The following is a 23,871-nucleotide window of genomic DNA, read 5'->3' on the forward strand; positions in this document are numbered from 1 at the left end:
GAATTCCTCAAAGATAGATTACATGACCAAATAAAATAAAATAAAATCATCTGCAAATGTTAGGTGAGAAACAAACCTCACTGTTTCTGGAAATTACTGTTGAAGGTGGGAACTATTGTTTCTCTAATCTAATACCCCAGACCAGGACCCCTTGCCCTTATGTAGCCACCCTCCCCTTCTAACCATCAACTGGAAGGGATGGTTACAAAATAAGAGAACATAGTAATGTTCTGAAACACTTGTAACAACCTGCTGATGTGGCAAGCTTGCCAGATTCAACACTCCATAAACAGCATATGGAGTGTTTCAGAATTCCATAAACAGCATATACTCAATCTAACAGAGCTTGACATAACCTGACACAGGTACAATCTAACAGCCATTCTCATGGTTTTCTAGCTAATTCTCTACTGTGAGGAGTGGTTATCTATTTTAAGGAAATAGATTTGGGTTTGATACACAGAGCCTTCAAACACAACCTCGGCAAAGGGATTATCGATGTAGCATATGAATTGGCTAAGAGAAATGGGTGGAAATGGCAACCTTCAGTATGACTATTCACTCCTAGCTACTGGCAACAAGGGTGGGGTGGCTGCCATGTTTATGTGCTGTTTTTCATTTCAGGACTGAATTGATGCAATATCTTCCATTTTCATTGTCAATAAAGAAAATTCATGAAAGAAATACATATTTTTTAATTAAATACCAAAGGACAGACAAGTAATTAGATAGACTACACCAAATAAAACATTTCATTCCTCACACCTTCATATAGTACAAATCCACAAGTACCATTCCATGCTTGCCTTTTAAAAGATGGAGATAATGACTTTCTGTCTTATGGCAGAGCAGAGGACATAACATTAACATAAAGGCAGACGAATGAAAAAAGTCGAAAATGGAAGAAGCGTGGTTCTGTTGTTATTCTGCTCTCAACATGAGGAAGAAATAAGACATTCCTTTCCTCTGCACTCAAAATAGACAGGAATGAAAATAGACAATTATATGAATTAAGCCACACACAATTTTTCTCTATATAGGGAAGGTTATAGTATTCAAGCCTTCATTCTCCTTTCAACCGATCCAATCACTTCTTCTCTCGTTTGTCCTTTACTTAAACTGTGTAATTCTGTTGAATTGTATCAATGTCGATTCCCTTCAGCTTCACCTGTGACTCAACGTGACCCTTGAGTGTGCGGAGTTCACGAAGCCTTGCAATCTCGGCTCGTTTCTTGGCTTGCTCGGCAATCTCAGAGAGCTCACTGTAGCTGCTCTTGTCACCAAAGAGGTCGGTGGGTTCTGGAGTTTGGAGTCCGTGAAGTGTCCTTTGAGCAACAGCCCATTGTGCTTCTCTTTCCTCTTTGCCAAAATCCTTCTTGTTGGTGAAGGCAGTCTATGGTTCAAGAAGAGAGCAAAACAATTAATCAAGTGAAAAACCTCATAGCTCATCAAGAAGTGAAGGAATCATAACGATATAAGGGAAAATGTTCCCCCAAGAGGGCAGCTTGGAAAGGAATCTCCAAGAGGGAACTTAAATATCTGCCCGCTTAGGTAACCCTCACCCAACAGAAAAATATGTACCTTGCTGTCCAAGTTATTCCAGGCCTTTCCACTGAGGACGTAGCGGATTGCAAACTTGCAGACGTCGAGTGGGACATAGAAGACGATACTGTAAAGCCAGATGACTCCAGCCCAACCCCAGCCACAACCCTGAATGAGTGCAAAACCCCAGTTGGCGTAGACAGCTATCAGAGTTGCCACCTGAGGAGTGAGGACATCAGATTGGTTTAGCATAAAGACAGAAGAAAAACATCTCCACTCATCATCAAGTTATAGTGTTGCATTCAACCAACAGTACAGTTCCCACTGATTTGGAAAAGCTTAGGACAATGAGTCTTACCAATTGAGCAATTAAAAATGCGACCACCAAGAGAATTCCAGGACGTTCAAGGTAGGACCAGCTACGAGACCGGGTGACAAAAATGAGGGCCTGGCTAATAATACTGACTTGTAGGTACAAGGCCGACATCATTTCGTTATTTGAATTACTTATTGTTCTAACACCGAATTTCGCCTGTGCATCATCATCAAGATCAAATGAATACACATGGGAAAGAAATTGGTTTAGAAATCTGCAGACAAAGCAGAGTTAAACTTCTTAATTACCTCAAAGAAATTTGTTCTGCTCATCAACCAGAAAAATAACACTGTCATCAATGCCAAGTACGTTCCAAGCACGATTCCAGTTGCAAAGATTTCCTTCAATTTCCAACTGTCAGGCAATGGAGATGGTGTCACTCGATCCTTTGAGATTGTCATGATCGTACCTAAAGGTAAAATAGCAGAATGGATCAACATCACAATTAGAATGATGAAAGATGGTTGAGCAACCAAGGAGACTTTTAAACTAATTTTAAAACTTAATTTGCTTGATAAAATCTTACCGTCATTTAGAATGGCGATGATCAAAACCATGAAGGGAGAGAAGTCAAACTGCCAGATCAAAGCAATAAGCAAGAAACCCAACTACACAATCACAAGTAAGACAAACAGCTCAATCAGTAACCATCTTTAGAAATACCCAGAATCTGAAAACCATTAGTCTGCATTTAAAAAACTTACCACAATACGGATTGTGATTGAAACTGCATAAATCTGCAAAGATTAAAAAAGCATGAATCAGTACTCTCTGTAAGGTAAAAGAAATTGATGCATGGAAATAGAAAAAGAAGATGACAGAAACTAACTGTGTAATTCTTCATCCTTTGGAAAATTGTTCTGCTGGTCAGCACAGCACTGATAATAACACTCAACCCAGGTTCAGTTAGGACAATGTCAGAAGCACTTCTAGCAGCATCAGTTGCATCAGCAACAGCGATACCAATATCGGCCTTCTTCAAAGCAGGGGCATCATTAACACCATCTCCAGTCATACCAACAATGTGCTTCATATCCTGCAACCTCTTCACAATTTCGTATTTGTGCTCTACAACAAAAGTTTGAAGAGGTGTTAGATCCAATTTTCAAGATCTATATGGTACTGGACAAGGCCAGCAGTAGCAGGTATGCATTACGCGACCAACCTGGAAAGACTCCTGCAAAACCGTCAGCTTTCTCAATCAACTCATCTACGTTAACGCTGGCAACATTTGCATCCTTCTTGTCACCAAGCAGTGAAGAGGAAGGATACATATTACTTCCCATTCCAAGCCTCCGCCCAGTCTCCTTTCCAATGGCAAGTTGATCACCTGAAGAATGAAATACAAATAAAATGAAAACCATCAACGTATAAAAGGGATTAAATGATAATTACAGGAAAAGGAAGATCAATCTGACTTACCAGTAATCATCTTAACATTCACACCAAGGTGAAGAGCCTTGCGGATAGTTTCTGCACTATCATGCCTGGGAGGATCAAAGAGAGCCAACAAACCAACAAACTGCCATGGGCTCCCTGGACTGTCCTTGCTTTTCTCTGGCACTTCCTGGGAACAAATAACAATACAGAAACAATGAGGGGTATTTCAATTCACTCAGAAGAATATATATATATATATATATATATATATATGAAAACCACTTACCTGTCTTGCAACAGCCAAGGATCGAAGCCCACGCTCAGCGTATTTATCAATCACAGAATGAACCTTCTTCTTCATGTCCGGCTTGGCGTTGCAAAGGTCCAATATCTGTTTTTGGAAACAAATAGATTAGTGAATTGCTATTCAACCTTATTATAACCACCCACATTACAAAGTTACCTGCTCTGGAGCACCTTTGCTGGCCCGATGCCACTTGCCGTCGGAGTCAATGTAGGTCAAAGCAGTTCTCTTGTCTACAGGGTTGAATGGGAAGAAATGCACCTCCTTAATGCCTGCTCGAGCCTACACCAAAATGCAAGATATACAAACATATATAAAAAACTTGTCAATATGACATTTCTTCAAGTGTAAACTAAGAAAGAGGTAATTAAAAGAGAGGGGGGAGGGGGGAAACCATACCTCCTTTGGGTCTGGGAGGGTATTAACAATAGCACCATCAATTGCATCTTGATTTTCAGTCCTTGATGCCCTAGCTGCGTACAAGATCACTTGATTCTTCTCCACACCCTTTGTGAACACCTCAATGAGATTTGTGTCAACAGTCAACTTGTTGAGGGTTAGGGTACCAGTTTTGTCACTGCAGAGGACATCCATACCAGCCATCTCTTCAATGGCAGTCATTCTCTTGGTAATGGCACCCTGTTGAGAAAGCTTGTGTGACCCAATAGCCATGGTCACAGACAACACAGTGGGCATAGCAATGGGGATACCACCAATGAGGAGAACCAAGAGGTTGTTAATTCCATTCCTGTATGGCCTACGCTGAATTGGATACATGACAATGATCTCGACAACTATACCGACGGCGATGGAGACTATACAGAAGTTACCGATGGCAGTCAACACCTTCTGGAAGTGACCAACTTGGTTGGTGCTGTCAACCAGATGGGCTGCCTTACCAAAGAAGGTATGGATACCAGTGGCAATGACAACAGCTTCAATTTCTCCTTGTTTGCAAGTTGAACCAGAGTACACCTCATCGTATGGGTTCTTTGTGACAGGGAGGGATTCTCCGGTCAAAGCAGATTGATCAACCTTTAAAGGATCACCTTCTAGGAGACGAGCATCAGCAGGGATGATATCTCCCAATTTGACGCTGACAATGTCTCCAGGAACCAGAAGTGCAGCTTCTTGCTCACTCCATTTTCCATCTCTAAGCAGCTACAAGGAGGCAAACACAAAATCATCAATTGGATGATGACAAGAGAACAAAAACGGACCTATATATCTAAGGACTCATGTTTCTGCTAATGTGTTTACCTTAGTTTTGGGGGCGAGGTTAGCCATCAAAGCTGCTGCAGCGTTACCGGCGTTGTTTTCCTCAATGAAACTAATAGTGGAGTTGATAACCAGAAGGATAACAATACCCACGAAATCCTGCCAATCTGGGGGTTGGCCACCACCGTTTGCTAAAGCAATAGCCATTATAGCTGCGGCTTCCATGACCCATGATAGAGGATTCCACATAAACCCCAAAAATTTAAGGATCTTGCTCTCGTTTTTCTCTTCTAGCTTGTTGGGCCCGAATATCTGAAGCCGACTTTCTCCTTCGGCGGTCGTGAGACCCTCCCTCGAACATTTCAATGTCCCGAACACTTCCTCAATCGGAACTTTTTCCTGTAAATAATAAAAATAGGAGGAAACCCAAGCTCAGTATCCCTTACAGCAGAAGCACAAGGTTCCACTTTCTAATGTCAATTAATTGGCCCTTCCTAAGAGCAGTATTATTCAGTTTTCTGTGAAATCTCATCATTTCATAATCCTAATGGCAGCGCGGGAAGAAACACGCAAACACATCTATAGTTTGCTTGATCTTTTAGCAGAGAAGTTTTCATTTTTTTTTGGAAAAAGTTCTCCATCCGCAAGAGGACGAGGAGAAATAAACCTCATTGCCTTTTTATATATACTGTTTTTTAGAAAACCTTTTTCCTTTTATTCTTACAGCTTGCATTAAAGGAGAACAAAGGGCAGTTTTGTCAGCATGTCATTATCTTCAATATTAAATAATAAATATATATACAAGACTGGGAGAGGTTAATTTGCATTTCATGATTTCAACCACAAAACAGGCGTGTTTTTTTTTTTGGTCCTTTTTTTTCTTTTTTGGTCATTATCTTGCATATTAAATAATAAATACTTTCCCAAAAATAAGTAAAGTAGAGAGATAGATGGGGATAGGCTCCAAGATGATTTGAAGTCATGACCTCTTATTTGAGGAGGTGATCTTTATTTGAGGAGTTGGTCTTTTGCCAACTGAACTGACCCGTGTGGTTATGAGGAAGTTTTATCTTAATGAAGAATACAAAATGAATTGAGAAATCCCCATGTTAAGGCGTGGAATTCATTTCAAATGTACTGTCTGTGCACCTTTAAAGTGCATCGGATGATGCATCACACTTGATATTATGAAGTGACCATGCACTTAAAAGCTGCATTATGTGCACTTGCAAGGATAAAAATATAAAAACGTGGTGGCATCTTGTTGAATATATATATATAAGAATACTGAAGGCAGCGTGGCCCTTACGCCCAGATACATACCAAGCGGTATAAAAATAGTAATATATATATATGTCAAAAAAATAATTAAAGGTAAGCCTTCCTCAGGCAGTAAGGCTCCTGTATCTCTATCCTACCACGCTTTCTCAATGAGTCAATGTTTATTTTTTTTATCCAAAAAAAAAATAAAAAAAAAATGAAATTTTAATTTGCTTGAAACAGAAACCGTAGCCCTGTTCAAAGCGACTTGAAATTGTAAGGAATAAAAAAGGGGAGAAATTCGGTTTGGTTTGGGATACGGCCAGCAATGAAAGCGGAAGACTGCAGTTGAATCAGAGTTAAAGAATAAAAATTTCTCCCGTCGACAGAAAAACAATCTCAAAGCAAATTCGTTTTCACATTATTTCAAATAGAAATCTGTGATCATCGATAGAACAAGAACCAATTTTGCATCAAATACTGAGCAAACCTCAACAGAGTCAAAGATAAACAAATAACAAACACAAAGAAATCACGCTTTATACTGCAACTAACTAAACACAATCAAACACCAGAAAGCTAAAATCAGCTCCTGGAAATCTCATTCTGATGTATCAGAGATCGTCTAAAACAAAAAGAAAACCAAATCATGCATTGAAATTCTTTACACTAAGAAGAATAATAAATCATTTACCAGATCAACATTCTCCTTAGTAATTTCCTCCAAGCTGATTCCACCCATCTTTGCCGGCGGCAGCAAACGAACTCAACAAAAATTCAACAAAACTCAAAGAGGCAAAATGTTAGAGAAGAGAAGTTAAGGCCATGCCAGATGAGAAGCCTCGTCTCTCGTTAAGAGAACGACAAAAAAGCGAAGCACAGCTTCAAGAAATGAATGAGAGGCTCCACACAAATCTAAACTCACTCGGACATCTCCTTCTTATACCTCTCCATCACCCTCACAGGTAGGTAGGTAGGTAGGTAGGTGTTCTCGAAATTGAACCCCCTTTGTTGTGGGTCCCACGGTCCCACCCTCGACTAGAAAAGCCTGAGGAGGGGCTGAGGCCCCACCCAAACTCTCACTCTTCATTCCCTGACCCCTGCATTGCTTTGTGTGGATGACGACGTGGCGTTTCATTCTATGACGTGTCCGTGAAACACGCCTCGGGTTGCTGAATTTTTTTAGGTTGCTGAAGCTTCACTCTTCCCACGCCGTGCCAAATGCTGTATACCAATTTACTTCGTGGGCCCACAATTAGTCAACCCGTGGCATGGATTCGCTCTTTTGTCTTCCTCTATCTTTAAAATCCCCTTTGCTTTTCAAGTTCCAAGTACATGGTGGTGGGCCCCAGGGATTAGTCAACGGGGCATGAACCTTTCACTCTTTCCCTTCTTTTTATCTTTTATTTCCCCCAAGCAGGTGGGGACATAACCTAATTAACCCACGTTTGTTGCAATTTATAAGAGGGTTTAAATGAAAAATTATCTCCTCCAGTTCCTACCCGGCCCCGTCGTCGGTTCCTATAATAGGGTGGTATGGACCTCATTCGGGTAGAATATTTGGATAAAGGTAAGGTGGTCATTCTAGTCCCTTTGTTAGAGGACTGGGCCGAACAGGAAATTGGAGGGGATAAAGTTCAAGTTTAAAGAGAAGATAAGTAAAATTTATCAAAAAAAAAAAAAAAAAACTTTTGTATTCATTACTTTTTCTTTGATAAACGTCTACTTAAATTTTTTTTTTTTATTATCATATTTAGTAATAATAATTTTTAGATGAAATGTTTATTAAACTTCAATGGAAAGAAAATGAAAATTTTCAAATCTAAATTTTTTTTTTACTACATGTGACTATATAAATAACTTAAATTCTTACCATATTTAGAATGATACATGTTACATGTAATTTTTATTTTACTTTTTAAACAATTCAGGTTTAGATGTAAAGTAAAATGAAATTTAATAATCAAATATAGAATAATTTGGACTTGGTGATATAAGTCACAGGGATAATGATTATAAGTTTGTTTTTTGGGTTTGAAAAGTCCACTTTCCTTTAATTCACCTTCAACCAACCAGAGTGTAAGGGATTTAAATGCAAAATAAACTAAAGTTTAAAAGCCAAATATGGAATGATTTGCAGTTTTCTACTTTTAGGAATTTTTTTTTCTTTTTTGATTGGAGGGGAGGGTATTGCCGATGGGAAGATATTTATTTTTTCAGTGCCGGTGGGGAAGGGAAGAAAATATTTTTATGTGAGGGTTTTGATTTTAATTTTGATGGTAGCCATATATGTGTCGATATATATTTATAGATATATATTTTTTATGTAATACGATTTGTGAAGATTTTTTTATTTTTTTTATTTTTATGGTTGAAAAGTAAGTTTATTGCAAACTAGAACAGAGCATAGCCAAGGAAACCGGGTTACAAAGATTCTGAATCCAAGGATTGGAAAGGGGCCAAACCGTCTTGCGCGCACAAGACAGGGCCCTCCTGGCTAGGGAGTCAGTTACGCTATTATTCTCCCTACACGTATAGGTTACATCACAAACCTACACTTGCGAAGATTTAGATATTTGCCACGGGTGTAGTTTTTTAAAGAAAGAGAGAGTGGGGCTCCTAGTTAGCAAACACATTAAAATGGCGTTGTCGTTTTTAACCTTTGCAAATTCCTGGTTGTTTCTCAAGCATACGGTAAAAAATGGCAATCAACCCTCTTTTCCATTTTAAACGTGTTTTCGTTTTATTTATTTATTTTTATTTAGAATTATTTGTCATCCGTATTTGCTCGCTTAGTCGATCATATCTCTTTCTCCCGAACTCTGATCGACCTAATTCTTTCACTGACGCAAAGATGACTCGAAAAATTACATTTCTCATGATATCACCTTCAACTCAAGATCAATGCACAACCTCGGAATCGAGCTATAAACTGATGCATCTACTGAAACAGGTTTCTAAAGCGACGACTCCCAACTCCAATTGAACATGCATCAGTCCATGAATGTGTTCGCTGTGTTGACAATAATGAGCAACACCATAACCAAGCCACATTGCTTAGTAAGACTTTGGACATTATGGTGTATCAATTAGGAATTATAATGGATGATATTAGTCTATTAGATGATATGTCTTGGAACTTACAATGGGTTGTGGAATATATATTAATTAATTTTGATGTTAAAGTTGTTTTGAACATTAAAAGCACTAATTGCAGTAAAATAATTCCTCAATGTATATGAGAATAATGCATCTTTTTTTTTCTTTGAAATATGCACATTTAAAATCCGTACCATCCATTTTTTGTTTTTATCGTTTTCTATTTTTTTACTGTTTTATTTAACTCTCTACTTGTAATTTTTTACCGTTTAAAACATGTCATGTCCGTTTTGTTTTCATTTTCTATCGATCCCCTTTTTGCTTACTATGGGATCCTTATTAAAAAATAATCGAAAGAAGGGCAATAGTGGAGGTGTTTAATTTTTTTGAAAAAAAAAAATTGAAGACGAGGAGGTGTTTGGCTCAGATGGACCTACCTTAAATGGAGAATTGATTTTTTTTTATCTTTCTTGATAATATTAAATGGAGAATTCAACATGTCACTTCAGTGGAGATTTGATAGATAGATATATATTTTAATTTGAAGGTTTTGACTAAAATTTTGGTGGGAGCCAACTAGGAGTATAGTCGTTTGCCCCAGGGGCTTAAGCAACTGGCTCTTCAGGAAAAAGGGGGCAATATTAGAGATGTTGGGCTCTAATAGACCATTCAAGAGAGTTGGACAGATCTCTACAATGGCAATTGGATTATCACAATGGAGGTCATATCAGATTTCCTTCTTTGAGGGGACATCGTAGAGATAATTGAGATAAAATTAAAAGAGGGTTTCTAATGTTTCCTAATGTGAGGAGGAATGTGTATGCCACACCAATGGTCGTTTTAAAAAAAAGGGCTCATGTTCTCTGTGTTGCAGCGTAGGCTACGTTCAGACATATGGGTTTATCACAGGGCAGGATGGTCATTGCACCCACTCTCATGTGTCTGGGCGCAGCCTACGCCCCCAACACAAAGAACATTCTCCCTCCAAATAGAGCAAATTACATGCACCCTCCCTGATGTTTGAAACAATAACAAAACATCTCCCGTAATTTCACCATTTATGTATAATCCCTTGAGAGCTCACGGTGTTAATGAACTATTAGTTTTGAAAATAAAAAAGACAGTTTTATCCTCTTACTTTGGTGACTTATTTTAAATACCATTTTACCCTTATTCCCATTCTTCTCCTCCAAATGTGAAAACCCTAAATCGATTTAGGATTTTGCTACACCAGTTCCGACAAAGGTTGCAGAAGACCAAATCTTCTCCGGCGGAGTTCCCCTGGTCTAGCCATCCTTCGGTGAAGGTCAGTTTAACTCATTAGTATAATTTGAGATGTTTCTCTTGCAATGCTTCATCATTGAGTGAAAAGCATGTCAGGAACTAGACTAGAGAGAGAGAAGAAAAATAGTAGTCGTATACTCAAAGTGCCCCAAGATAAAAATTAGGGCACAAAAGCAATAAATTCAAGAGAATGAAACGCTCCTTCTGTTTAAGTTTACTCAGTCAAGCTCAAGTCAAAGCAAGGAGCGCCACCGAACCCCCTAAACTTGGACGACTCTAATACTAAATTCCAATTACCCAAATCAAACTCCACCCACAAAAGCCTCTAAATGAGTTAAACCATATCTAGCTAATAAAACTGTGTTGGAAAATATTTTTCCAAGCAGGTAGTCCGATACCAGACCCAACCTCAAGAACAAAATTCCAGGGAGATCGAGGATGACACTCGTAATTCCAACTCAAATTCGTGATTGAACCACCAAAAACCAAACGAGCTATGAAGACAAACTCAACAGAGATTCCTCCCAACCAACGACCCAAAACCCTAAGCAACAATCGTCGCTCAATGTCTAGAAATGGTGGTCCGATGAAAGAAAAAACATATTAGGGTTTTGGGAATGATAAATGTGTACTTATTTGGTAGATGAGAGACCTCTCTAATGGCGATCGACTTCAAATATATGTATTCTTGTCTTTGGTTTTTTAACTGTAGCTAGGGTTTTCGTCTACGAAGAAGGGTTACACCTCCACTTGAAGCTCTGATAGAACGAGTTTTTCAGACACACCAGCGATGATTTATAGCAGCAGCAGTAGCACCATGAGAAAGATACTTCGCAGTTCGCCGGAGAAAAAAGGGATAGGGGGAGATGGGTTTGGGCTATGGTTATCCTTCTATAAGGATAGAATTGTTCATGACAAAAATTGAAGGGTAATATAGTTATTTTCAAATGTTTAATTACACCTAATAGTTTAAACATAACGGTAAGGATTTATTTGTAAGTCTCCAAATTATCCAAGGGGTACACGTAAATGGTGAAACTATGGGTGTATTTTGTTATTATTTCACACACCAGGAGGGGCATGTAATTTGCTCAAAAAAATATCATCCACATGATACCCATATATTTAGAATCGATGAAAAACCAAAATAAAAAAATCATGTAAAAAGAAAAGTGCACTATGACATTGTGGGAAAGTCTTACCTATTTAAAATTATTAAAAATAATAGAGACGTGGACAATTTTGTCCAATGGAAGTTGGATTAACTCAACAGTGTAGGGACATCACATGATAATTGGGCTAAAATTTAGAAATTACTAAATTGAAGAAGAGATTTTCTTGTTAATTAACACCCATGTGTCAAATAATTTGTAATTTTACTTTATTTTTTGGTTATTTTAGTATGTCATTTCTCATGTGTACTGGAAATATGTACACACCAATAACATCATTTGATAATGACATAATGATATGTCAATTTCAATTTATTTTTAAAAATCCTTTTATATCCTTATCTTAGAAATTTTTTAGGAATAAGACAAAGGACAATTAAAAGAAGGTGTCAAATTCTAAATACATCAATAGAGGTGTCATTCAAGTACTCTCATTTGAGAAAAAGAAAATAAAATACTAAAATACTAAAGTTTTTAATAAGATATTCATTACGTATAAATAAATAGGAGAGATATATCGGTCTATTCCTATATCATCACCTATTGTTGCCATATGGATTGATGTTTATGTCTAATAGTTGGATGCCATGTAATTTCTTGTACAACCCACACATTAAACTTAATATATTTCAATCGTATGGCCCTTAAATAAAGTTTCTTAATGAATATTATAACATTGTTTTGACACATGGCAATGTCAGATTGAAATAAAGAGAAATAAACGATGACTAAACAATATGTCCAATATATCTAAACTAAAATAAATATTATTTTTATAGTCAAAATAACCATTATATTTGATTATGATCATGATAATTATGCAATTAGGTGAATTGTGATTTTTTATTTTTGATATTCTGAGATTCATTGCTTATATGAAGATTTGGATTTAACAAAGGGTGGAAACAGCAACTGAGTGATTGACATGATCCTTGGGCCAACATAAGTTCCCAGAGAAGTTTTGGTGATTTTCATTTGATATCTATTCATAACTGAAATAGGAAACTAAAAACTCTAAGGAATAGGAATATTGAGCACTCGGTGATTTCCAAGATAGCAATCCTCGACTAATAGAATGCTTGAGAGCAATGTATTTTGGTTAATTTTTGGAGTGATCATCCACTTTGGGAAAGAAAGAAAAAATTTAAAATAGTGAAGTGGTTATTATTCAAGTGAAGCACCGGCTATTAGGGCAAGCTTTCTACAAACTATTACTGATTGTGTTGTTGATATTGTGGTGGAAACTGATCATCATGTCTTGGCCTTGATGCGGAATAGATCGCAAGACATTAGTGTCTTGTTAGAAGTTTCCGCTATAGTTCAAGATATACAACACCTGTCATCTTTCTTCTTGTCCCGTTCTTTCCATTATGTTTCAATAGAGATTAACAGTGTTGTTGACTCCCTAGCAAAGAGGGGAAACTTATATTGATTCCTGGCCGATCCCGAACAAGGGTAAAAAAAAGTAAAAAAAAATAATTACAATTTTCAAAGGAAATATGGGTAAATCTGTTCGATTCAGACCAATACGGACCAAATCCGGATTGGTATTGGCTGAACTGATACCGATACTGATAGCGATTACTAAAACCATGGTTAGTGCATTACAACGGAGAACAACGGATCGGTATCGGATCAATATTGAAATAGTAATTATTTAATATAATAAAATTCCTTTCACAAACTCTTTACAAAACAAGTGCTGGGTCCTGAATTTTGACAGGTCACAGTCAAATGAATCACTCATTGAATCCCTAAAAGAATAGTGAAAACCATATTAAGCATCACCCTCACATGCATGCCTAAATGTTGAGTGTACTTATACGTAACCGGTTTTGTTGATGGACGTGAACCATTTGCACACAACAGACGCATAACACATAAATATAATGGTAAATGCCTCTCAGGTGATGGAAGAGAACAACTATTAGACATTTCTGTTGCCAAATATAACTGGTGGTAAACCATTCAGAAATCTCAGAAGATCAATGTTCAACACACCTAAGTGCTTACATCTATATTCCCATGACAATCACTGTGATAATATTTGGTTGCAAGAGAAATTAAAGGAAAGGGAAGTGAATTTTCAAACCTTAAAAAAAACTTTTGTAATCATTATCCCATGTGATTTTCTAAACTACTTAAATGTCTTATCATATTTAATGATGATATATTTTATATGTAATTTTTATTTAACTTTTTAAACAAAAAGGAATTGAATGCAAAGTAAAGGGGAATTTAATAACCAAATATGAAATGATTTGGAGTTAGATAATTCACGATGGGATAATGATTACAAAAATTTCTTTTTTAAGTATGAAAATTTCACACCCCTTCCCTTTAATTCTCCTTGAAACCAAACGAATCCTATTAGAGAAATATACAATGTGGTAAACCTAGAACAAACTACCCAAGTGTGTCTATAGTTGTAAACTATTAACGTTAGATTTAGATTGTAACGCACAAAATGATTATAATAACAAACATTCAATTATAAACTGTAATTAATTAATTTTATTAATATGAAATTGGATATGATGGATACACATCAAATGTCAAAATATCCAATAACCCCTTTACTCTTCACTCAAAAATAGCAAGAATGAAAATAGAGACTCAAATGAAATAGGGCCACACACAATTTTCTCTATCTAGGGGGGTTATAGCCGTCAGGCCATCATTCTCTCCTCTGGCAGTATGATATGCCTTTCAATAGACCACCCAACTGCTTCTTCTCTCTTTTGTTCTTCGTTACTTAAACTGTATAATTCTGTTGAGTTGAATCAATGTCGATTCCCTTCAGCTTCGTGACCCATTGAGTGAGTGAAGTTCACGAAGCCTTGCAATCTCGGCTCGTTTCATGGCTTGCTCGGCGATCTCAGAGAGCTCACTGTAGGTGTTCTTGTCAGCAAAGATGTCGGTGGTTTCTGGAGGTTGGAGCCCGTGAAGTGTCCTTTGAGCAACAGCCCATTGTGCTTCTCTTTCCTCTATGCCAAAATCCTTCTTGTTGGTGAAGGCAGTCTATGGTTCAAGAACAAAGCAAAACAATTAAGCAAGTAAAAAAAATCGCATAGATCATCAAGAAGTGATGGAATCATAACAATAAGTGAAAATGTTCCCCAAAAAGGGCAGCTTGGAAAGGAATCTCCAAGCAAAAACCTAAATATCTGCCACACTAGCCGCATGATAAATTTTAGAACCAAATTTAATCAAATAAATACCTTACCATTTATTGGCATTTATCCTCATATTTTCCCATGACATCTATTGTAACTCCGGAAACTATTGTGCACTCTCCTCTATTCTTAGATTTATTCAAAACCTGTTTTAGGCCAACTGAAAAATTCCAATTGGTCTATAACTTTACATGTGAGCAGGGGACATCGGGGTCAACCTATCTACAAAATTTGGACCACACTTGAATAACTGTTGGGTGGAAGATATTCAGGTGCCCGCAAGGAGATCGTTTCCAAACTGCCCGCTTAGGGAACTCCCACCCAATGGATAAAAATGTACCTTGTTGTCCAAGTTATTCCAGGCCTTTCCACTGAGGACGTAGCGGATTGCAAACTTGCAGACGTCGAGTGGGACATAGAAAACGATACTGTAAAGCCAGATGACTCCAGCCCAACCCCAGCCACAACCCTGAATGAGTGCAAAACCCCAGTTGGCGTAGACAGCTATCAGAGTTGCCACCTGAGGAGTGAGGACATCAGATTGGTTTAGTATAAAGACAGAAGAAAAACATCTCTCCACTCATCATCAAGTTATAGTGTTGCATTCAACCAACAGTACAGTTCCCACTGATTTGGAAAAGCTTAGGACAATGAGTCTTACCAATTGAGCAATTAAAAATGCGACCACCAAGAGAATTCCAGGACGTTCAAGGTAGGACCAGCCACGAGACCGAGTGACAAAAATGAGGGCCTGGCTAATAATACTGACTTGTAGGTACAAGGCCGACATCATTTCGTTATTTGAATTACTTATTGTTCTAACACCGAATTTCGCCTGTGCATCATCATCAAGATAGAAAAAAAGATTAGCTCTAAATTAAATGAATACACATGGGAAAGAAATTGGTTCAGAAATCTACAGACAAAACAGAGTTAAACTTCTTAATTACCTCAAAGAAATTTGTTCTGCTCATCAACCAGAAAAATAACACAGTCATCAATGCCAAGTACGTTCCAAGCACGATTCCAGTTGCAAAGATTTCCTTCAATTTCCAACTGTCAGGCAATGGAGATGGTGTCACTCGATCCTTTGAGATTGTCATGATCGTACCTAAAAGTAAAATAGCAGAATCGATCAACATCACAACTAGAATGACGAAAGATGGTTGAGCAACCAAGGAGACTTTTAAACTAATTTTAAAACTTAATTTGCTTGATAAAATCTCACCGTCATTTAGAATGGCGATGATCAAAACCATGAAGGGAGAGAAGTCAAATTGCCAGATCAAAGCAATAAGCAAGAAACCCAACTGCACAATCACAAGTAAGACAAACAGCTCAATCAGTAACCATCTTCAGAAATACTCAGAATCTGAAAACCATTAGTCTGCATTTAAAAACTTACCACAATACGGATTGTGATTGAAACTGCATAAATCTGCAAAGATTAAAAAAGCATGAATCAGTACTCTCTGTAAGGTAAGAGAAATTGATGCATGGATATAGGTAAAGAAGATGACAGAAACTAACTGTGTAATTCTTCATCCTTTGGAAAATTGTTCTGCTGGTCAGCACAGCACTGATAATAACACTCAACCCAGGTTCAGTTAGAACAATATCAGAAGCACTTCTAGCAGCATCAGTTGCATCAGCAACAGCGATACCAATATCGGCCTTCTTCAAAGCAGGGGCATCATTAACACCATCTCCAGTCATACCACAAATGTGCTTCATATCCTGCAACCTCTTCACAATTTCGTATTTGTGCTCTACAACAAAAGGTTGAAGAGGTGTTAGATCCAAATTTTAAGATCTATATGGTACTGGACAAGGCCGGCAGTAGCAGGTATGCATTACGCGACCAACCTGGAAATACTCCTGCAAAACCGTCAGCTTTCTCAATCAACTCATCTACGTCAACGCTGCCAACATTTGCATCCTTCTTGTCACCAAGCAGTGAAGAGGAAGGATACATGTTACTTCCCATTCCAAGCCTCCGCCCAGTCTCCTTTCCAATGGCAAGTTGATCACCTGAAGAATGAAATACAAATAAAATGAAAACCAACAACGTATAAAAGGGATTAAATGATAATTACAGGAAAAGGAAGATCAATCTGACTTACCAGTAATCATCTTCACATTCACACCAAGGTGAAGAGCCTTGCGGATAGTTTCTGCACTATCATGCCTGGGAGGATCAAAGAGAGCCAACAAACCAACAAACTGCCATGGGCTCCCTGGACTGTCCTTGCTTTTCTCTGGCACTTCCTGGGAACAAATAACAATACAGAAACAATGAGGGGTATTTCAATTCACTCTAAAGAATATATATATATATATATATATATTTATGTCAAAACCACTTACCTGTCTTGCAACAGCCAAGGATCGAAGCCCACGCTCAGCGTATTTATCAATCACAGAATGAACCTTCTTCCTCATGTCCGGCTTGGCGTTGCAAAGGTCCAATATCTATTTTTGGAAACAAATAGATTAGTGAATTGCTATTCAACCTTATCATAACCTCTCAAATTACTAATCAATAGATGACCAGAGGACAAAGTTACCTGCTCAGGGGCACCTTTGCTGGCCCGATGCCACTTGCCGTCGGAATCAATGTAGGTCAAAGCAGTTCTCTTGTCTACAGGGTTGAATGGGAAGAAATGCACCTCCTTAATGCCTGCTCGAGCCTGCACCAAAATGCAAGATATACCAACATATATTAAAAACTTGTCAATATGACATTTCTTCCAGTGTAAACTAAGAAAGAGGTAATTAAAAGAGGGGGGAGGGGGGAAGCCATACCTCCTTTGGGTCTGGGAGGGTATTAACAATAGCACCATCAATTGCATCTTGATTTTCAGTCCTTGATGCCCTAGCTGCGTACAAGATCACTTGATTCTTCTCCACACCCTTTGTGAACACCTCAATGAGATTTGTGTCAACAGTCAACTTGTTGAGGGTCAGGGTACCAGTTTTGTCACTGCAGAGGACATCCATACCAGCCATCTCTTCAATGGCAGTCATTCTCTTGGTAATGGCACCCTGTTGTGAAAGCTTGTGTGACCCAATAGCCATAGTCACAGACAACACAGTGGGCATAGCAATGGGGATACCACCAATGAGGAGAACCAAGAGGTTGTTAATTCCATTCCTGTATGGCCTGCGCTGAATTGGATACATGACAATGATCTCGACGACTATACCGACGGCGATGGAGACTATACAGAAGTTACCGATGGCAGTCAACACCTTCTGAAAGTGACCAACTTGGTTGGTGCTGTCAACCAGATGGGCTGCCTTACCAAAGAAGGTATGGATACCAGTGGCAATGACAACAGCTTCAATTTCTCCCTGTTTGCAAGTTGAACCAGAGTACACCTCATCATGTGGGTTCTTTGTGACAGGGAGGGATTCTCCGGTCAAAGCAGATTGATCAACCTTTAAAGGATCACCTTCTAGGAGACGAGCATCAGCAGGGATGATATCTCCCAATTTGACGCTGACAATGTCTCCAGGAACCAGAAGAGCAGCTTCTTGCTCACTCCATTTTCCATCTCTAAGGAGCTACAAGAAGGCAAACACAAAATCATCAATTGGATGATGACAAGAGAACAAAAACGGACCTATATATCTAAGGACTCATGTTTCTGCTAATGTGTTTACCTTAGTTTTGGGGGCAAGGTTAGCCATCAAAGCTGCTGCAGCGTTACCGGCATTGTTTTCCTCAATGAAACTAATTGTGGAGTTGATGACCAGAAGGACAACAATACCCACGAAATCCTGCCAATCTGGGGGTTGGCCACCACCGTTTGCTAAAGCAATAGCCATTATAGCTGCGGCTTCCATGACCCATGATAGAGGGTTCCACATAAACCCCAAAAATTTGAGGATCTTGCTCTCGTTTTTCTCTTCTAGCTTGTTGGGTCCGAATATCTGAAGCCGACTTTCTCCTTCGGCGGTCGTGAGACCTTCCCTCGAACATTTCAATGTCCCGAAAACTTCCTCAATGGGAACTTTTTCCTGTGAATAATAGGAAGAAATCCAATAAGCTCAGTACCTACCCCTTATGGTTGAAGCATATGGTTTTCGCTTTCTTAAGGCAATTGGCCCATCAGTTCAGTTTGCAATACTTAATATGTTAAAAAAATAAAAAAGGAGAAAGCCTTCCTCTGGCGCTTAGGCCCATCCATCCCCTTCCGGCTCCCTCTGTGTGTTTTTTATTTACTAGGTAGGAAACAGAAATCGTAGACATGTTTGTTTTAGAGAGCGGCTTCAAATTCGGGGAAGAAACCAGAAATTATACCCTGCAGATGCTTAGTTGGTCTGTGATACGGCCAGTACTGGATTGGGAATTGGAATCTGATCATGGGTAAAAATGTAAAAAAAAACCTTGTCTTTTTTATTTATTTATATATTTACCAAAAAATATATATTCGAACTGATCTGGCCCGATATCTATACCGTATCCGATCCCAAATACTAATAAATATCTAAATCCCACTGGTCCTGGAGACCTGGACTGCAGTTGAAACAGAACAGACTGAAAGAATGAAGAACCAATTTTTATAATAACTGTTTGTTGACTCATAAATTTATCAGTACTGTTTCCATGTATTCCTACTTTTACAGTATTGAGAACCATCAGAAGTTTTAAATTGTGTTTCCAATTTGATCGAAGAAACTCCTCATCACATAAAAACGCGTTAGAAAGAAAAAAACTCAGTGGAAATCGAGAAAATCATTCAATCCAGAATAATAAATCAAATCGTTTTCACTTCCACTTAATTTATAGTTCAAAAAAACCCCCCAAAATCACAATTCCAATGTATCAAATACTAACTAACACAACGAAATCTCGCCTTATATATGCTTCAACTAACACAATCAAAACTCCAGATCGAACACTCAAATTAAATCAGCTCCTGAAAATCTATCTATCTATCTATCTAATTTCCACAAGTCTCAATTGAATCGCCGGATCGGGAAAAAAAAAACAAGAAGAAAACCAAAGAAGTATACATTGATTGAATAGTTACAGTAGCTAGGAAGAATGAATCGTTTACCAGGTCAACATTCTCCTTATTAATTTCCTCCAAGCTGATTCCACCCATCTTCGCCGGCGGCAACAGCAAAAGAACTCAAAGAGATACTCACACACAGCAAAATCAAATCGTTAAAGAAGAGAACCAGCTACTACGGCCATGCGAAACCTCGATCGTCTCTCGTTAAGAGCGAACGAAGCTTTGCTTCGATAGAAGAATGAGAGAAGCTCCACACAACTGCGAACTCACACGGACTCTCTCCCTCCTTCTTATATATACCTTCTTCATTGGCTGACCCCACACTTTTTGTGTGAGAAAGTCCCACATTGGCTCTTCCTTCCCAACCCAAACTCTCAATTTTCGCTCTCTGCATTCCCTCTACGAGTGACGTGGCGGTTCATGCCGTGACGTATCCGTGCAGCACGCCATGGGTTCTTGGGTAGTGCTAAACCTTTTTTCTTTTTTTCGTTCCTCTCACGCCGTTCCATATGCCGCATGCTTAGTGGGACCATTATTAGTCAACGTGGCATGGTTCCATTCGCTCTGTCTTCCCACAAATCTTTTTCTGTTCTTCCGAGCTAGGGGTGTCAATGGGCCGGTTCGGCCGGTTTCGGTTCGGGCTTTTCGATTTCGGTGTGATTATTATAGAAATCGAAACCAAACCATTAAGAAATGTTCGGTTTCGGTGCGGTTTGATTTCGTATTGGTTTTGGTTTATGATAATGGGTTGATATCGGTTTGGATTCGGTTTGGTACCGGTTTTATATAACTAGTAAGGTCCGGTTAGTGCTAATTTTTCTTCTCTTTTTCTTTTAAGTATTTCAAATACAATGCATCTTTGTACCCTATGTCCTATGGCCTATGAATACAATTGGTTGGGTAATCACTAACAAAGGATATGAGATAAAGTGAAAAACTATCACAACACATTTAGGGGGCAATGGGGCATTAGGCATTTATTGATTTACTTATTTATCGGGTTAGTTCGGTTCGGTTTGGGTTCGGGCCTAATGGTTCGGGCTACCGGTGCACCGTCGGGCTAGCCCAAACCAAACCAAACCGTTTGCCTCTCTGGATCCACAAACCGAACCTGAACCATTAAGAGTTCGGTTCGATGTGGTTTGGGCTGGTTCGGGCCGATTTCATCGATTCAGGTTGGGTATTGACACCCTGATTCTGAGCATAACCCAGCCAAATTAAATGTTGGAGGGTTGACCGTCCCCCACCCCCAAAAAATTAAAAATGGTGGGGGCCCCAGTAGATTTGTCAACCGTGGCATGAAACTTCAGCTCTTTCTCTTCTATTGGGAAATTATCTACTCTATTTCTTACCCGATCCATTTCCCAAGTTCCTCTTATAGGGAGATTGGACCCAAGAATGGATCATCTGCACATATCAATAGGTGAACGTACATCTCAGAGCCAATCACATTTTAATTTTGTTTCCATTAAAACCCCTCCTCCTCTTATAAATGGAAAAAATAGGACAGGTGGTTGGCTCTCACATGTACGTTCATCTGTTGATACGTACAGAGGAACCAAACTCAGTGGACCTTACCTGGGCAATGTGTTCGGGTAAGGGTAGGTGGTCATTTCTACCTCCATTAGAGGAACTTGGGGAAATGGACCGGGTAGGGAAATAGAGCAGATAATGATCCATTTTACTTTGCTAAATGTAAAATTTTTCTAATATTGCTTTCATTAAAAAAAACAAACAAACATTGAAACACTTTTCAATTTAACCAAAAAAAAAAAAAAAAAACTCTTTTCAACATTTAAAATTTGATGCGTAACATTTTTTGAAGTATAATTTTTCAGATAAAATTAGAAAATATAAACTATTAGCTAAACAATTCCTATCCCTAGCCCATTGAGTGGCTCCCACATTCATTCTCTAAAATTAGATTCTAATTGGTGTGCCTTATAGCGTAAATATAATATCTGGTTTTCTTGTCGTTTCCTCGTATTGGGAGTTTTTCCTTTTTGGAAAGGAGAGAATGGAGTGAGGGATTGGTATTGTATTGGTATTTTCTATGACACTGATACTGATAGGTTCAAAAAATAATGTGAGAGAGAGATATATATATATATATATATATATATTTTGACACCCCATAAGGTGAAATTAATTGTAATCTTACTTTATTGTCCTTTTAATATGATACATACATAATTTTTTTTTTCAATGAGGATGATAATTCTCGAAAAAGATATGCACACGTACGATAATACCTTTTGATAATGACATAAATGATATGTCACTTTCAATTTATTTTTAAAAATCCTTTTATATCCTTATTTTAAATAACTTTTAGGAATATGACAAGAGATAATTAAAAGGTGTCAAGTTCTAAATACAATTATAAAGGTTAATTTATATATATATTTTTTTTATTTTTTTTGTAAACTGTAGAGGTGTTATTCAGAAACTTTTATACATAAGAAAGAAAAATTAAACAACTTTAAAATAAAAAAGCATGTACATTGTCTTCCACTACACATTAATAGTTCAGGTTTACAAGAAATTTTTACCACCATACATTTAAAAGTTTAGGCCAAAGATTTCATACACGACTGTGTCCCCTCTCACATGGAGTTGGAAAAATCATAAATCTTCCACCCCCCTATTAAAGTCTCAAAACTCCCACCCTTTCACATGCACGACTTGCACAACCGTGTATGAAAACTGTCCTCAAATATTTAATATACTAAGATATTTTAAGAAGACAATCGAAAAGGTCTAGGGGTCTGCTAGCATGATGTCCATTGTGCTATCCATCTATATAACTCTGGATTGTCAATCCACACACAACTACCTCTCTGTATCCCTGTGCCCTTGTGTGATGGTGCATACCTTGCAGGATACTTTTGGCCTTTGATATCAACAAAAATCCTGACATACCAAAACTCACATAAATAGAATAAAAAAAAATGTATTATAAAACACTATAAAAGCCCATGCACTATGATAAGACCTAGGATCAAAATCATCATCACAGATGAGAACATGTTGATCATCAAAAGGCAAAACAAGGTATTCAACTAGGTACATGACATGGTTAACCTTTTGGGATTGGTGTGTGGTTTGTGTGATTACACTTTCATCAAACAAAAAAAAACAAACTAGGGACATGACATCATCTTGTGTAAAAGAAGGTACAAAAGATGACGAAAAGAGAAGAGCAGACTCAGAAGACCACCTATAGATCAACTTAATAGCAGGCACTAGTGAAGGGCAATTGTGCTAAAATACACCAATTTCGACACTAGGGGTGTCAAAACCTAGCCCGAGCCAATAGCATCCATCGATAAATCTGGATCGAACCGAACCAATCCATATCATAGTGTTTTGGATTGGGGTATGATGAGACCGATTGAAAATGGGACCACATCGAACCAACCGATATCCACTTCAAAAATTGAGCTGAATGAAATTAAAAAAAATAATTATTGAGTATGAGGTTTTGAGTAGATGAATTGATTATCCATTGGTTTCAATACTAGTGAGAAAGTTTCTGGTTGTAAAGGGAATTATTACAATCAATGAGTATGAGGTTATGAATAGGAAAATTGATTTGTAACAATGCTTCAATTGATCTCTTTGTTTAGTATACAAAATTAGTTGGATAGTTAAATGAATTGTATGATAGTAGGGTTTATTTTGTGATTTCAATATTAGTTATCTTTCTCTTACAATGATAAACAATGATTTCGCTACAAACTATATATATATTTCTCCATTGATTTCAATATTAGTTATCTTTCCCTTACAATTTATTCCTCTTTGTTCTGATTACAACATTAACACATCAAACCAATTTCCCTAATCCATCTTGGTTGTTTACTTGTTTGACTCAGGGAAGATGATTTAAAGTATTTTTATTGAATCTGTCCGCACTGCATGTATTGAACATAAGATTTCATTGTGGTCCAAGCCCGAAAACAAACTAATCTAAACCGCTATTAACCAGATACTGAAAAACAGAAGTAAGCTAAAAACGAACCGGACTGAAACC

The 23,871-nt window shown here is 37.9% G+C and overlaps 1 protein-coding gene across 2 annotated transcripts; it reads right to left on the reverse strand.

The window, feature by feature from the left end:
- Nucleotides 1–1,109: 1,109 nt before the first annotated feature.
- Nucleotides 1,110–19,941, reverse strand: LOC122667811 (plasma membrane ATPase-like). Of its 2 annotated transcripts, none has more exons than XM_043864249.1 (14): nt 19,878–19,941; nt 4,863–5,219; nt 4,002–4,763; nt 3,762–3,884; nt 3,585–3,689; nt 3,341–3,485; nt 3,084–3,248; nt 2,748–2,986; nt 2,623–2,655; nt 2,445–2,526; nt 2,167–2,327; nt 1,901–2,074; nt 1,582–1,761; nt 1,110–1,393 (listed from the first exon to the last, which is right to left on the reverse strand). In XM_043864249.1, the coding sequence occupies exons 1-14, from the start codon at nt 19,923–19,925 to the stop codon at nt 1,115–1,117; spliced, it is 2,853 nt and encodes a 950-aa protein (XP_043720184.1). In that variant the 5' UTR covers nt 19,926–19,941; the 3' UTR covers nt 1,110–1,114. The 2 variants fall into 2 exon arrangements, with proteins under 2 accessions (XP_043720184.1, XP_043720183.1); XM_043864248.1 differs by lacking the exon at nt 19,878–19,941 and adding an exon at nt 6,775–6,837.
- Between the last annotated feature and the right edge of the window lie 3,930 nt (nt 19,942–23,871).

Source organism: Telopea speciosissima, chromosome 7 (genome assembly GCF_018873765.1).
Source record: "Telopea speciosissima isolate NSW1024214 ecotype Mountain lineage chromosome 7, Tspe_v1, whole genome shotgun sequence".
Classification (NCBI taxonomy): Eukaryota; Viridiplantae; Streptophyta; class Magnoliopsida; order Proteales; family Proteaceae; genus Telopea; species Telopea speciosissima.

What these genes read in the sequence shown, in the direction of transcription:
- LOC122667811 (XM_043864249.1), bottom strand. Translation starts at nt 19,925, where the DNA reads ATGGGTGGAATCAGCTTGGAGGAAATTAATAAGGAGAATGTTGACCTG. An exon ending in ACCTCGCCCCCAAAACTAAG is followed by an intron (nt 4,764 to 4,862) that starts GTAAACACATTA and finishes GCCTCCTTGTAG; the next exon opens with CTGCTTAGAGATGGAAAATG. An exon ending in GGAATAACTTGGACAGCAAG is followed by an intron (nt 1,394 to 1,581) that starts GTACATATTTTT and finishes CTTGAACCATAG; the next exon opens with ACTGCCTTCACCAACAAGAA.